The sequence below is a fragment of the Heloderma suspectum genome, chromosome 2, assembly GCF_057233095.1.
Source record: "Heloderma suspectum isolate Gila_16-S chromosome 2, 16-S_ref, whole genome shotgun sequence".
In the NCBI taxonomy this organism is placed as follows: domain Eukaryota; kingdom Metazoa; phylum Chordata; class Lepidosauria; order Squamata; family Helodermatidae; genus Heloderma; species Heloderma suspectum.
In genome coordinates this window covers 293,729,783-293,745,273 of record NC_139459.1, presented here as the reverse complement: position 1 = coordinate 293,745,273, position 15,491 = coordinate 293,729,783, and the positions used below count along the sequence as shown (strand labels likewise).

Here is a 15,491-nt window from a genome sequence, read left to right as displayed (position 1 = left end):
AAGGGCTTTGGCATGACAAGAATGGCATAAATGCTTCAATAACATGAACAAATAAATAAAATATACTAACTTGGAGAACATGAAAAGGTTTCAGTACTGGATGGATAAGTAGTTAATGCTTTGCTTTAAGTGCCTCATTGTAACTTCCGAAGAGAAATATGTGTTGGGTGTATGCACATCTGAAGCTTGTATATCTCCCTGTGCAATGTCAAACATTACGGTGGACATGTATAAGGTGAAAGTGAAAGGCATGCCCACAGCCTCTTGTTACTGCATCTTATAACCACATTGGATTATTATTACTTTTTTTAAAAAGTCTTATAAGCAATATCTTCAGTTATAAAGTGGCAAAAAAGTTCAATACAGAGAAATACAGATCCTGCAAATAACATACCAGTTATGAAAGTTGCAGTAGTTATTAAAAGTGTTTAGTGGGGTGGCCAGGGGGTACAGAAAGCAAAATAACAGTGAAGTGTGAAATGACATATCACATACTTTGAAGATATGAATTTGGCTTGGTAAAGGAAGATGTTTACCACTTTTGATTTTTTTTATTAGGGAATAGTAGCATTTCAGTGGCTTCTCATCCTGAGAGGAGGACTTAGGAGGACATATAGAAGTTCAGTTTTGGATATATTGAATTTGAAGTGATGGTGAAGGAGGCAAGAAATATCAGAAAGTTGGGGGCATGGTATTGGATGGAGGGAGAAAGTTTCTGAAGAGAGCTGGGTTTCATCTGCGTATAGATGGTACTCAAAATATGTGATTTGGTGAGCTTGCTCAGGCTAGGGACAGTGTATGAAAAGTGAAGAACAATCCCTGAGGGAGTTCAGCGGAAGGAGGAAAAGTGGAAGAAAAGCTTCCACCTATGGAAACATTGAAAGAACAATTAGACAGGTGGGACGAGAACTATCTAAGGGTCAAACTACATGTATATTAATTACATAGCATGTAGTTGACCTCTCTATTGTTTTCTTACTTTAGAGTTATTTGCACAATCTTGACTCAGATTGGGACTACCACATACTGGGAGGGGAGGATTAAACCACCCGAGCTGTTTGCTTCCTGAAATCCCAGCCCCCCACCCCTGGGAGTTAAAAGTTGGGGGGGGGGGAAAGCCTCCATTGGTATCAATGGAGTTTTTCTTCTTTTTTCTTCTTCTTTTCCCCCCTCATGAAGCAGACAGCAGCGGGGGGAAGATTTGGATGGTTCTGATTTGAATTGGTGCCATGTGAGTGTAAGAAAACAAGAGAGGGGTCAGCTACATGCTACACAATTAATGTAACGTATAGTTTGACTGTAAGGGAGCATAAATAGATGGAGACTTGGAGCATAAAGGGAATCAAGCAACAAGGAGTGATCAATTGTATCAAAAGCATCAGAGAAGTGAAGAGGAATGATGACTGAATGCTACCCTTAGGATTTGGCAGTGAGGAGGTAATCAGTGCAGGAGGCAGAAATTAGATTGTAGCAGGTCAAGGAAGACCCAAGTTGGAGGCAAGAAAGCTGAGACTGTCAAAATAAGTGGCAAACTCCAAGAATTCAGAGTCAAAGGGTAGAAGGGAAGCTGAAGTTGGAGAGGGAAGATGTGCAAAGAAAAGGTTGAATGCAGTCAATGTGCTTGAATGCAGTAGGGAAGGAGCCTTTCTGGCATGGGGAGAGATTTATGATGTGGTGGAGAAGAGGGCAAGACAAGTTTCAGGAAGGGAGGGGATCAAGAGGGCATGCGGAGGGGTTGGATGAGAATAGCAGCATGTTGATAAATTAAGTGAGATGTGAAGAAGGTAAGGGTTGAAAAAGGTGTAGGAGAAGGGAGAGGGAGAGCTGGAAGGGGTAAGGGTTGGGAGAAAGAGATTGGGGACAGAGAGATCAGAGCAGACAGCTTCAATTTTGGAGAGAGCAAGGATGTATGAGACCGCGGAGCAGGCCTAAGTAGGGAATCATAGATAGGGAAGAAGTTAGATAGGTATTTCCAGAGTAGGAGCAGAATAGAGAAGAATTCTAGTGGTGTCTGGCTAGGTAGGTAGCAGATTTTGAGGAGGACAGAATAGATTAAATAGTGAATCTAAAATAGAAAATTTGACTACTATGGTGGTGGTGATGGGGATGGAATTCAAAATATTATTCCCTTCTGTGTTACCATGTTTGCTACGGGTACATATTTGCTGCAGACATGTTTAGCTTGGAGACTACTTCTCTGTGGTCAGGGATAAGCCCTTATGGAACATAAACAGTTGGGGAATTTAGCTCAAATGTATGCTAGGAGCATAGTTCTCCAGTGTAACACTGGCTTTATTCTGCCAGAGTACAAGCTGCTGCCAGTGCAGTAAAACTGGTCCAAGTTAGCACTTTTTAACCAAAACACAGGGAGCCAAGCATGTATAACTGAAATCATTAAGCCTAGGAAGTGGTGTGCCTTCATAAGGCACCCATGTGGAGGCAATGGAGAAAAAGTCAGAACTTTTCTATAAAATACATTTATTGATAGAAAGTAGAAAAGTAGCAAGTAAATGATTAGCCATGAGGCTACCCAGGAAGATAAGAGGGGTGTGTGGCATAAGGAGCTCTTGGCTTCAGAGGGTGATGTGATTGCAATAGGACATGGTCTTCAACATGGTGCCCATGGAGACCACAGTACCCACAAGACTTGCTGCTACCACTGCCCACCCCTGTTAGTCAACCTTACCCAATCAATAGCACTTTTGTATGGAAGCTGCTTGACTCTGATACGTAGTAGGTGGCCATCATCTTAGAATATCCCCCAAAGATTGCCTAGTGTTGACATCAGGCAAAGCTGCCAAGCAGTTCCCATACAAAAGTACGCTAGCCCAAGGAAGAACAGGGGAGAAAGGTAAGTTTATGGAGGTTTATGGAGGGGAAGGAAGAGAACAGGGTGATATGGGCATGGGGAAGGATGAGAAGGGAACAATGGATGGGGCACAGGGAAGGATGAGAAAGCACACAGAGGAAACACACAGAGAATATACAAAGAGAGAGCATGCACACCCACAGAGGGAGAGTAAGAGAGAGTGAGCATAAGGAAAAAGGATGCGTACACTCATTGCTTTTCCATGAGGTCAAGTTGGATCCAGTAGACTTAAGTGGACCCTCTTGAATTTGCATGATTTTTACATGGGATCTCCCAATCCTCGATCAAATTAAAGTTTGTTTATTTATTTATGACATTTCTATACCACCCAATAGCTAGAGCTCTCTGGGCAGTTCACAACAATTAAAACCATAAAATACAACATGGTAAAATATAATGTGAAATTGTCTTTGCCCTGTTTTTGTTCAGTTTTTCAGTCCTTGAGATGTCTACACTTGAAATGGCCTTAAATCCTGCTAGGAGAAAAATGATAGCTAGTAGTTGTTTTAGCTGTAATATTATATTTTGTTGCACACTTGACTAGTGTCCAACTGAGCACACATGACTTGTTTGTTTTTAAAAATCCAAAACAAACATTACATTATGTTCAAAAGTGTATGCAGTTTAAATATTCGTATTTCAGAAGTAACTATTTAACATGCAGTTGAAATTGTGTTTTACTGAACCTTACATGTTTTCAAATTGTTTCATGCTTGGGTAGAGTGGGGAACACCAAGCATGATTCTGAAAGACAACCAGATAAAAAGGTGATGGCTAAGAGAAAGTAGTAAGAGCAAGTAGCTAGGTGCCAGCATCATGAACATGTATCACCCAAGAAAGCAGGATAGTAGGATTTACACAGTTAGAACTGGTATCAACAGGACCATGGACAGCTCTGAGTCAGTGGAGGATTTGCTTCAATTAACTGTACAACTCAACTAAAACCAAATATCAAGGTGTGTGGGCTTGATGCCCCCCTGTCCCATAGTGGTGAATGGACTGGATTTAGTGGGATGGAACTCAAATGGCATACATAGGTTTCCAGGCAGTTTTTCTCCTCCAGGCCGTGCCCATATCTAGAACTGTTTAGGTAGCTGCATCACATTCCTTCAAAACATGCCCTAGGACCTACTAATTGACATGCTGGGAAAGCAGCAAGGAGAGGCATTTTCATTTTGTTAAGCTAGCAGAATTTAATAGTAAAAGGTGAGGAAGAAGAATAGTGTATACACATTTGTAAAATGAACAGGCAATACTAAAGAATAAGTCAATGATAGCAACAAAATTAGGAAAGGGAGATTGAGATTCCTGGGACTGGAGTGAAGTCCTGACTCCAGGTACCTTAAAAAAAACCCTAAGGAGGAAATACGGAATTTTCTTCCTCACTAAAGTGAGACTGAAAAGTAACCTGACAAAACTACAGATTAAAAAAACATTGTGTGTCAGAAACATCTAATTGCTTCCTTACTATATTTTTATGCGATATTACTGCCAAATCTGATTTTTTAAAAAATGCTACTTCTGTTGAAAGAACAAAAGGAAGTAGTCAAGAGTAAATTAATCAATATATGTTTATCATCCTATCTTCAGAAGTTGAAGGCACAGATACATACCTACTATGTCACTAATAATGTATACAATTTTAATATTTCATGAAGAAGAGGAGCATCCAGTGGAGAATATGTAAGATCGTTCCCCTGATTCTGTCAAAAGGCTGCATCAGCATTCTAATTTTATTTAGGAACATTGAAGTTCTGTTGGTTTGAAAGGCATTAGTCACCATATTAAAAATTATGAATTCAAGAGGAAAAAGAAGGTTCTGATTCGGAATTGTTGTTGTTGTTGTTATTATCCCACCTTTTTTCCAATACTAGGACTCAAACTTGTAGTTACCTTTTGAGCATGCTGTCTTATCTAAAAGCATCTCACCTCCCCCCTGCCATATAATACACAATTTTTGAGAAAAAGATTCAGATCCAGCGTGGAAAGCTACTGTTAATGGGAAGCTAATCAAAAGCCTTCAAAACATGTACAGGACCTTATGTGCTCTTGGGATTCTAGTCCAGGCAATTTGCTACCTTTTAGCTTTTGTGGAGGAAAATATGATCATATTTCATTTCCTTTAAATATTATTGTGCCCATCTTTGTTCAGTCAGTTTGAAAAATGTTAACTGTTTAACACAGGGGTGATGAACTGCGTGGGGGGGCATTTTTGCCCCCAGAACACCTCTTCTATGCGACACACAGGGAGGGGGAATAAATTATTGCTGGTTTGCCACTGAAATTCAACAGCAAACTTCTCTGTAGAACTCAGGAGCACTACATTTAGCTTCTTTGTAAATTTAACCCTTTTGGGTTTAATCCTTTAACATTTAACCCTTTAACCATTTAGGGTTAAATTTAACTACTTTGAGTGCCGAAACAAACAAATTTAGCTTGTAAACAAGAGAAATGTAACTCTTTGAGCACTCCATAGCTGCTACGGAGTGCCATTTTGTTTTTTATAAAATACTTAAATTCAGGGGCTCCACCTTAGGTTGGCAGGAGCCACATCTGGCCCATGGGCCATGTGTTGCCCACCCCTGGTTTAACTCCTGTTTTTGGTCTGACTTTGACACTTAAGCTTCCAGAAGTGGAATAGTATTTGAGGAGATAGGATAATTAGAATACTGAGGGGTAGGGTTTTTTTTTACCTATGACCCAATAATACAAAAGACAGAAATACTTATTTTATTTTATATTTATTGTACATTGTCGTTAAATGATTTTGAAAATTTTAAAAAGACTGGAAAAGGAGACAAACATGTATAGTATAATCTGCTGCTAGTTAGGGATGTGAGAACCCCCCGCTTCTTGCCTCTCCTCCCCTTTGTCAAAGCATGCAAGTGATTGGAGGTCACCATCGATCATCCCACGAACCATTTGCGGCTTTGCCGGGGGGGGTTTTTTTTTACTCGGGAACTCATTTGTGCAAAAAAGGGAAGTACATACACAAAGCCTCAAATTTACACACTTTTAAATCTCTGAAATGCACACTTTCAGCTTCATCTGTGCAACATTTGTATACAGTATTGAGGAGTGTTAAGTTGTTGCTGCGATGTGCTAACATCCTGCCCTGCTGCTGACAGAGACACCCCGTCCCCCAAGCAAAAAGAAGAAGCTGATGATGTGTGTTGGGCAGGCCCCCATGTTTCCCAATTGAACAATGATCTTTCCATGTGGTGAATGAATCCGACCATTTTTCATTCTGTAAGCCATTAGCATGATGACTCACTCACTGATTCTGCCTGCTGCACCTCTCCTCTCCTTTGTTTTGCTAATGCTGGGCACTTCAGTCTTTTGTTTGAGAATATGCACAATTATATGCTGGGGGGGCAGGGGTCTGGTCAGTTCAGTGCTATCTCAGATTAGCAGACATGGGAATTTTTGCGCACTACCTCCTGTCTGTAGAAGAGGGCTTCAACCAAGAAAGATATATTGCTTTTGTTTGTTGCGAGGATGCTCTTGCAAATTGTAGCTTCCTCTCCACCCCTGCTTTTTCTTCTGTGTGTGCATGTGTGTGCATGTGTGTGTGGAGGCTTCAGGCTACATTTGTTAATTCCCCCAGAAGGCAACTTATTTGAGTCTTTGTAAACCTCAGAAAATGTGCCGTTGTGATGTGGCAACCTCTCTCCAACAGTGTTTGAGGAGGGGGATGGGGCTTCACTGGGACAGGCACTGGACTGGGCTATATGGGGCAAATCTCTGGTAAATCAGGGACATTTGGAGGAAGCTCAGAGAGAAAAAAGCAGCAGTAGCTCCATCCATCATCAGAATGAATTTCCTGGAAAGAAGGCTGCTAGGACAAGGCTGGCTGAAATTAAAAGCTGATCTCTGGAAGAAATGATGTTGATGAAGAGAGAGAGATGTCCACGTTGGACTAGGAGTCAGGAGACCCGGGTTCTAGAACTTCTAGTCCCCACTCAGCCATGGAAGCTCACTGGGTGACTTAGGGCCAGTCACAGACTCTCAGCCCAACTGACCTCACAGGGTTGTTGTTGTGAGGATAAAATGGAGAGGAGGAGGATTATGTATGCCGCTGCCGCCTTGGGTTCTTTAAGGAGGGGAAAAGGCAGCATATAACTGTAATAAATAATAAAAAGAAGAAGAATTTGAAAGAGCCAAAGTCCCCTTGCAAGACTGAGGCTTCTGTGGAGGCTTTGACCACTTCTCTCAATCAGCACAGGTTTTTTGGTTCATTGCATAGAATATGGGAAGACCCGCACACTCAGAAATCCGCAATACTGTTCATCTGCTAACTGAGGGCAATAAGCAAAATCATGTCTTCCTTGTTTTAAGAATGCATTTCCATGACAAAGGACAGGCCGGTGCAGGTGACTCAGTTCTAGAGATGTACGAAAGTCACTTACCTTTTCGACGGGGTGATTCGCAGTGGGGGGGAGGCGCTCCGCACCTCCCCCCAAAATCCTAATCCATCCGGCTCCGCTCTGCGGAGATTCTGTGGAGCTGCCGGCCGGGGCTGCCCGCGCCTGGACATCCGGCCACTGGGAAGCCTGCACATAAAAAAAAAAGCATACGCAAATGGCAGAGGCTACAGTGGCCACCATTTGCATTCCCTTTTTCCCCACTGTTTTACGTAAATATTTATGTAAGCTATTACAGCGGGGAAAAAAGGGGAACGCAAATAGCGTAGTAGGCACCATTTGCGTTCCTTCCCCCCCCCCCCCGCTGTTTTAGCCTACATAAATATTTATGTAAGCTATTACGGCAAAAAAAAAGAAAAAAGAACGCAAATAGCGCCCACTACGCTATTTGCGTTTCCCTTTTTTTCGCCGTAATAGCTTATGTAAATATTTACGTAGGCTAAAACAGTGAAAAAAAGGGAACGCAAATGGCGGTCGCCATAGTTGCCGCCATTTGCGTATGCTGTTGTTTTTTTTAGCTTGCCATGATAGGCTACATAATACTTACGTAGCCTATCACAGCAAAGAGCAGGATGCAAATGGCGGCCGCGGCAGCCGGTCAAAAGACCAGCCACCGCCGGAGCCACCGCCGCCACTGGAGCCCCAGGTATTCGTTTCGTTCCGGGGCTATTCCGCGAGGTGGTGGGGGGTGGGAGGCCGTTCCACCACAGGTTTCTGGGGGCTGAATGCCAGTGCATTTGGCCTCACTGAAATCTGTGGCGGAATTCTCCGCCATCCCTACTCAGTACCTCATTCATTCTCTTTAGCTGACTGCCTGGGGATATAACTGAATGTCTATCGACTACGGTCAGTCAGATACTCATTCACATGCCTGGCTGTGGAAAGGGCAGGGGGGACAAGGACTTATTTAGGTGCATTCTGCAGTGTCTGAATGGAAGATGTGCCTTTCCTCTTCTATTCCTACCAAGCAATATCTCTGCTTGAGGTACACAACTGTACACAACTGCAGTCCCTTTTGGTTTCCCCATTCTGCAATTCGCCAATGTGCAGGCTGCATTATGGCTATGTTATTGCTTGCTGTCTTAATGGAGCAGTTGTATACAATTAAAATATTCCTGTTCTATATATTTTAATTGACCTTGCAAAGTAAAGAGACACTCTGTTGTCATGATTTTTGCCTGAATACATTTCTGTTTATGTGGTTGTCACAAGTTTCATGGGACTAGGGGTGTACGAAACCCCACTTACCTGGCTCCGCTGGGTTCCATGGGGGGGTGAGGTGATCCAGTCCTCCCCCTGGAATCCTCGATGGATGGCTCTGCTCCATGGCCAGTCTGCGGAGCCGCTGGCTGGGCCAATCTGCAGCAGGGGCCCCATCCACTGACAGGCTGCTGCGGACGCAAATAGCGTCCTGCGTAGGGGATGCCATTTGCATCCCTATGCGAGGCTGTGATAGGCTATGGAGATATTTACATAGCCTATCACAGCTAAAGCGGGGTCGCAAATGGTGGCAGCTACGCCATTTGCGTCCCTGCTGCAGCCATGATAGGCTACGTAGATACGTACATAGCCTATTGCGGCTACAGCAGGGATGCAAATGGCGTAGCGGCCGCCATTTGCATCCCCGCTTTAGCCGTGATAGGCTATGTAAATACTTACATAGCCAATCATGGCTACAGCAGGGAGGCAAATGGCGGCCACCACAACAGCTGCCATTTGCGGCCACAGCAGCCCAGAAGACAACCTGGAGCCGCCGCCGGACCTGCCGCTAGACCTGCTGCTGCTGCCAGGGCTGCCGCAGGTAGGTCCGTTCCGGAGGGGGATAGCAGGGGGTGGCGAGGCCGTTCCACCACTGATTCCAGGGGGCTGGATTCCTTAGAATCTGGCCTCACTAGAGTCCATGGTAGGGATGTTAGAGAATTCTGCCACGGATCCCAGGGAGGCCGAATTCCAGTGAATTCGGGTCCCCGGAATCCATGGCGGAACGGAGCAACCCACCCCACCACCCCGCGAAAGCTCAAGCGGTGGCGGCGGCTCCGGCAGTGGATGAAGCGGCGGTGACAGCGACGACGACAGCTCTGGCCGCTGCCAGGCTGCTGCGGCCACAAATGGCAGCCATCGTACCAGCCGCTGTTTGCGTCCCTATGCCAGCCCGTGATAGGCTACGTAAATATTTAAGTAGCCTATCATAGCTAACGTGGGAATGCAAATGGCATAGGGGACGCCCTTTGGTTCCCTGCTTTAGCCGTGGTAGGCTACGTAAATATATACATAGCCTATCACAAGCTGATGTAGGGACGCAAATGGCATCCCCTACACAGGATGCCATTTGCGTCCACAGCAGCCCGGCAGCGGCTGGAAACCCTGCTGCGGGTTGGCCCAGCCGGCGGCTCCGCAGACTGGCTGTGAAGCGGAGCCGGCTGGGCAGGATTCTGGGAGGAGGAACGGATCACCTCCGCTCACCTGCGGACCCCAGCGGAGCCAGGTAAATGGGGTTTCATACACACCTAGTCCGTGGCGGAATTCTCCAACATCCCTACGTGGGACTGGTGTACGGCGTAAGTCACTGCAGTCATCCCAGTGCAATAAGAGCCAGGTTGGAAATGGTATTCGTATAGCTATGCTGCTTGGTTTGTCCTGGGCTCTCTTGGTTTGTCCTGGGAGAGGTGAGAGCCACCACATGTGTTCTATACCCTTGCCCTTCCTGGCTCATAAAAGGAGCCACACGTGGACTGGCTGAGTGGGTATGTGGAGTGGTTAATGCCTCCCTCAGGCAAGGCAGAGTTCCAGCCTGCTTGAAGGAGACAGTGGGGAGACCTTTGTTAAAAAAGCCCTCCCTGAACTAGGGATGTACGAAAGGTACTTACCTTTCCATGGATTATGCTGATGCTGGGGGGGAGGCGTTCCGTCCCTCCCCCTGGAATCCTGGCCGGAGGGGAGGTGTTCCATTCCTCCCCCCGGAATCCTGGCCAGCCGGCTCCGCTCTGCAGGGATTCTGCGGAGATGCCGGCCGGCTCCGCCAGCAGCCGGACATCCGGCCGCTGGCTAGCAGAGACGCAAATGGCGGCAGCCATAGCCACCACCGTTTGCGTCTCTGCAGTCAGCCATGATAGGCTACGTAAATGTTTACGTAGCCTATCACGGCTGATTAAAAAAAACAAAAACAAAACGCGCGTACGCAAATGGCGGCGCCCAGGGGCGCCGCCATTTGCGTTCCTTATTTTGGCACGTCTTAGTCTACGTAAACATTTACGTAGACTAGGACGGCGAAAATAAGGGGAACGCAAATAGCTGAACCACCTCCGCAGCCGCCGCCACCTGGAAGATCCACCCCAGGAAAGTCTTGTCCCGGGCGGGGCAGGCTGTTCCGCCACCGATTTCGGGGGGCCGAATGCACTGGCATTCGGCCTCCCCGAGATCCGTGGCGGAATTCTCTGACATCCCTAGTAAATATGTAAATTCCCCACCGCCATTTGTGTTTCCGCTGCCATTTGCGTTCCCTTTTTTTTGCCGTGATAGGCTACGTAAATACTTATGCAGCCTATCACAGCTTCCACAGGGACGCAAATGGTGTCCCTGTGTTAGCCATGATAGGCTACGTAAGTATTTACGTAGCTTATCACAGCTATAGTGATGAAGTGAATGGCGGCCGCGGACACGGCCACCATTCGCAAAGCAGCGCGAACGGCAGCAGGTAGGTGTCCCGTTTCGTGTGCCTTTTGTCGGCGGGGGGCTTCGTTCCACCACGGATTTCGGGGGGCCAAATGCACTGGCATTTGGCCTAACCGAGATCCATGGCGGAATTCTCTGACATCCCTAATTCTGACTTGGATTCCTGCATTGAGCAGGGGGTTGGACTCGATGGCCTTGTAGGCCCCTTCCAACCCTACTATTCTATGATTCTATGATTCTATGAATGAAGGAACTATCTTTTTCTTTCCATATTTTCTGCTTGTGAACATATTCTCTCAAATGTTGGAGTTAAATTCTAAGTTTTGGGAGAGATTTGCAACATAATAGCACATCTTCTTGCTTGGTGGCTATCTCAACTTGCCACTGTGAAGGAATAGTACTTTCTAATTGTTATGCAGAAATTGAGGGCAATGGCCCATTTCAATCTGAATGAAATGACTGTCATTCAGGTAGGAAGGGGGTTGCTTGCTCTCATCTTTTTCTATTCCCCTCCTCAACGTCTCCCCACCCCCCACAACACCTGGATCTCTCTGTGGCTGTGGCACTTCTCAATTCATTGAATGCACCAAATCAAATGGGCCCTGGCAGCTGCGCTGTTTTTTCTGCCCCCAAAATGCGCATATATGCAGATGCGCACATCAGGGGCAAATGCAAAAAAATGAAGGGCAAATGCGCAAAACTGAAGGGATAGCCACCAAAGCCATTCGCCAAGCAGATGATCGGCTATAGCTGGGGGAAACTGGCAAACAGGATCGCAATAGCACTCGATACTTTGGGGGAATCTCTCGACTGGAACGGAGCAGGGTCAGGCGAGGGATGGTTCGCAAACTTCAGTTTGGGGAGCCGAACAGAGAGACGATTGTCAAACACAAAACAGGAAACGAACGTTCGCGACATCCCTACTGCCAGTATGCTTTGTCTGAAATTGTTTCAGACAATTCCCTCATAATCTGCTTTGGAGGGTTGGGGGACTCTCCAGTATAGAGTTGGAGTGGGATGCTGCAGCGGGGAGAAAACAGGAGAGGAAAGTCCTGTTGCATGAGTGAATGTGATATACTTAAGTTTAAAGTGTTTCATTATGTTGTTACATCTTTGCTACTCTAAATAACGTATCTTTACATATCTCAGTAATAATCTGAAGACAAATCAAAATGTAACAGCACATAAATATGGAGATACAGATGACCTTCTGTTAGGAATTTTGAATTAGCATTCTTATTTCTTTCTTTCTTTCTTATTTTACAGGTCTGAAGGTGAAAGTTCAAGAAGCATGAGGTATGTATTATTCTTCCATCTTATATGGTACATGTGGAACTAGTTGTGTTAGTGAAACCACTTGCTCCTATCTTCTGTTTTGATAGGGCAAGGGCACCATAAAAGGAAAATGTATTTAACAGTACATGGTCAAATCTTTTTACATTTTAATGCTGTAATTGCAATATTAGATGTATCTAGTTTCTTTAGCATGCCAAAGTTATTATGCTTTAATTAGTTATTACACACAAGTACTTTTTTAATATTTAAAAACTGCATAGAAAGGAAATATTCCATAATTGAGGGAAGCCAAGATTCCGAAAGAGCTCTTCATTTAGGGAAGCATAAAGATAATATTCACATTTGCCATGCCATATCATGCAAAATTGTTCACTTTCTGAGTTAGATTTGATGTCTTAAAAAAAAAGATGGGGTCTTTCGAAGTATTGTTTTCCAGAATAAAGATGCTTGAGAGATTTGAATGCCTTTGTTTCCAGTTAAAGATGTGTGTTAGTTCACAACTGTAAATATTTAACATAACACTTCACTGTCAGGGGAAACTGCATATTCAGCTCCCTGCATGAGTCAAGGTTGTTGTTCAACTGTAAGACCTGTAACCTCATCGCAACTTTGCTTCATGCTACCTCAAGTTAGGTGCTTTTCACAGCTTCCCTTAATAGACCTGTATGTTTCCATCGTGAATATAAGTATGTTTTGTGATTGCATCTTGTAGCAGTTTGAGCCTGATTGCTCCATTAGGCTATGTCTTTGGCTATGATTAACCATCATTCACAGCTTTTTCACTTTTTACAGTTGAAAACATAACAAGGCTATGTGATTGTTTTCTCCCCCTTTATTTTACATGGTCTCAGGTTTTCTTGATCTGCAGAAAAAGAAGTAGTCCTATAAGCTGGGCTTTGGAACATACATAGATCTTTTTCATGAGTTGGTCATATTTTTACATTAATTGATCTTTTAAAAATAAAAAACACTAATAGCTCTTACTGTTGTCATCATGGGTTATCTAGTTGTCAGTGAAACATTTGTGCCATTAATTTATATTAAATTGTTATCATTATTATATGAACATTATGTTTATTGCCTCAACTTCTTTAAATTGTTGGATAAGTTCCAATGCATGTTTACATTAACTCTTCTTCAGTAAATTAGGTTTAAAATTGGCTGTTGTTGAATTTAACAAATAACTTGAAGTTAATTAGCAAGGCCATCCAATATAGCTTTGAGTTAGCAAAAACAATTTGTTATGAGCAAATTTAATATTTGGTAAGCACTGTGCTAAAAATAGTGACAATCATTATGCTGGCAATGCAGTTCTGCTCTCTAAACCTAAATTTGTCTCTGTATGTGTTGTAATACCACAATGTGTATGTGTGGGAGTGTGTATCATTTACATATATCGGGATATGGTCCAGTCAAAAATTTGATCGATGATCTTTAAGTACCACTGATTTTATATGTGTTTATATTTCTCCCATTGAAATCTAAGTGGGACTTGAATTGCTTCAGTGTTGTTGGATTGTACCCCAAAGATTTAACCTGTCTGACATGTAGCAATAAAAGCAAACCATTCTAGAATATACATAGAAAATTCTGACTACCAAACAATCCCTAGAAATGACTGTTTAAGCCAGCCTCTCCCAACTTCGTGCCCTCCAATTTTTTGGAGAAAATAAGGAATAATAAGGAATTTGGAATTTGAAATAAGGAATTTGCGTTCCTTATTTGGTCCCGGTAGTCTACGTAAAGATTTACGTAGACTACGCCAAATAAGGAACGCAAATGGCGGCACCCATAGGCCGCCACCATTTGCGTACGTGCTTTTTTTTTTTTTTCAAAGTCACCCGTGAAAGGCTACGTAACGATTTACGTAGCCTATCACGGCTGACTTTGGAAATCTAGCCGTGATAGGCTACGTTAATCGTTACGTAGCCTATCATGGGGTGTTTTTTTTTTAACACTTTACCTTGTAATGGCAGCGTCGGCAGCTGGTCAGAAGACTGGCTGCCGCCCCCGCCCCCGACGAAAGGCCGACGAACCGCCACCGGGACCCGCCGCCGGGAGGGACATTCGCCAAAGGTAAGTCCCATCCCGGGGGTGGTGGGGGGGGGGGTGGCAGACAATTTCACCGCCGATTTTGGGGGGCTGAATGCGTTGGCGCTCGGCCCCCTGAAGATTCAGGGAGAAATTCTCTGCCATCCCTACCTCTGATACCACAAACATCATTTTGGAGGGATGCAATTAAATGAGGGGTGTTCTCAGAACATTCTACTGTTAATCTAACTCAAATAAAAATGGGAATACAGTTTCTTTTTATATTTTTTGGTTGAATAGTTACTGTATTTATTGACTGTAAGCTCATCGTACTGTACACGATAATCGAATAAAGCAACATTTTAAAAAAAAGCCCAAATGTAACACAAGTCCCCTGCTTTGCATAGTCACCATCATTTGGACATTTTTGGTTCTCCATTGCACCCAGTGTATGCTCTTCCCACTAAACTCCTGCTGCGATGGTGATTATTGATATGGAGAAACTTGCTGGATTTCAGTTAAGATCCCCAAATTATATATTCATTAACGTTATGAAAGAAGAAACACATTTGTGGTTTAAAAAAAGAGAGAGCAGAAAGAGGCAAAACAGTACAACAGCCATGAATATCTGTTATATTGTCTTGAGTAGAAAATACTGGATCAGGCATAACTGAATAGTTTTGCTACCTCCTAGTTCTAGTCCACCTTAGCATTCTATGCAGGGACTATATCACATACAATTTCTGGGTCATGGTGTACAAAGGCTTTGTGGGATCCTTTTAAAATAAATTTAGGGGAAGAAAATTCTTGATATATTTTGGTTCTGGGTAAACTGCTTTATTATTATTGTTTCATAGCAACACAGTGGTTTGCTTAACACCTAGGAGTACTTACAATTAATTATTCATACCATTTAGAGGAAATACCTGATTTTTTAAAAACTGTTTTTAGAGAATATAGCCTGGGATCCAAAGAAACATTTTACTAAGCACATAGAAGGGCTTGCATGCATCCAGATGAGCTTTTTCTTTTCTTTTCTTTTCTTTTATTTTCTTTGAATTGCAGCCTACTGTTTAACATTTGTTGTTGTTCAGTCGTTCAGTCGTGTCCGACTCTTCGTGACCCCATGGACCATAGCACGCCAGGCCTTCCTGTCCTGCGCTCTCTCCCGGAGCGTGCTCAAGTTCATATTCATTGCA

General features: G+C 43.9%; 1 protein-coding gene across 2 annotated transcripts in view; it reads left to right on the top strand.

Annotated features, from left to right (window-relative positions):
- Positions 1–15,491, top strand: part of IQSEC1 (IQ motif and Sec7 domain ArfGEF 1) — a 576,206-nt gene that overhangs the window by 140,650 nt on the left and 420,065 nt on the right. For both annotated transcript variants that reach the window (XM_084839949.1, XM_084839948.1), the window contains exon 2: positions 12,232–12,261. In XM_084839949.1, coding sequence (XP_084696075.1) covers positions 12,232–12,261 — 30 coding nt within the window. The remainder of the gene's footprint in view (positions 1–12,231; positions 12,262–15,491) is intronic.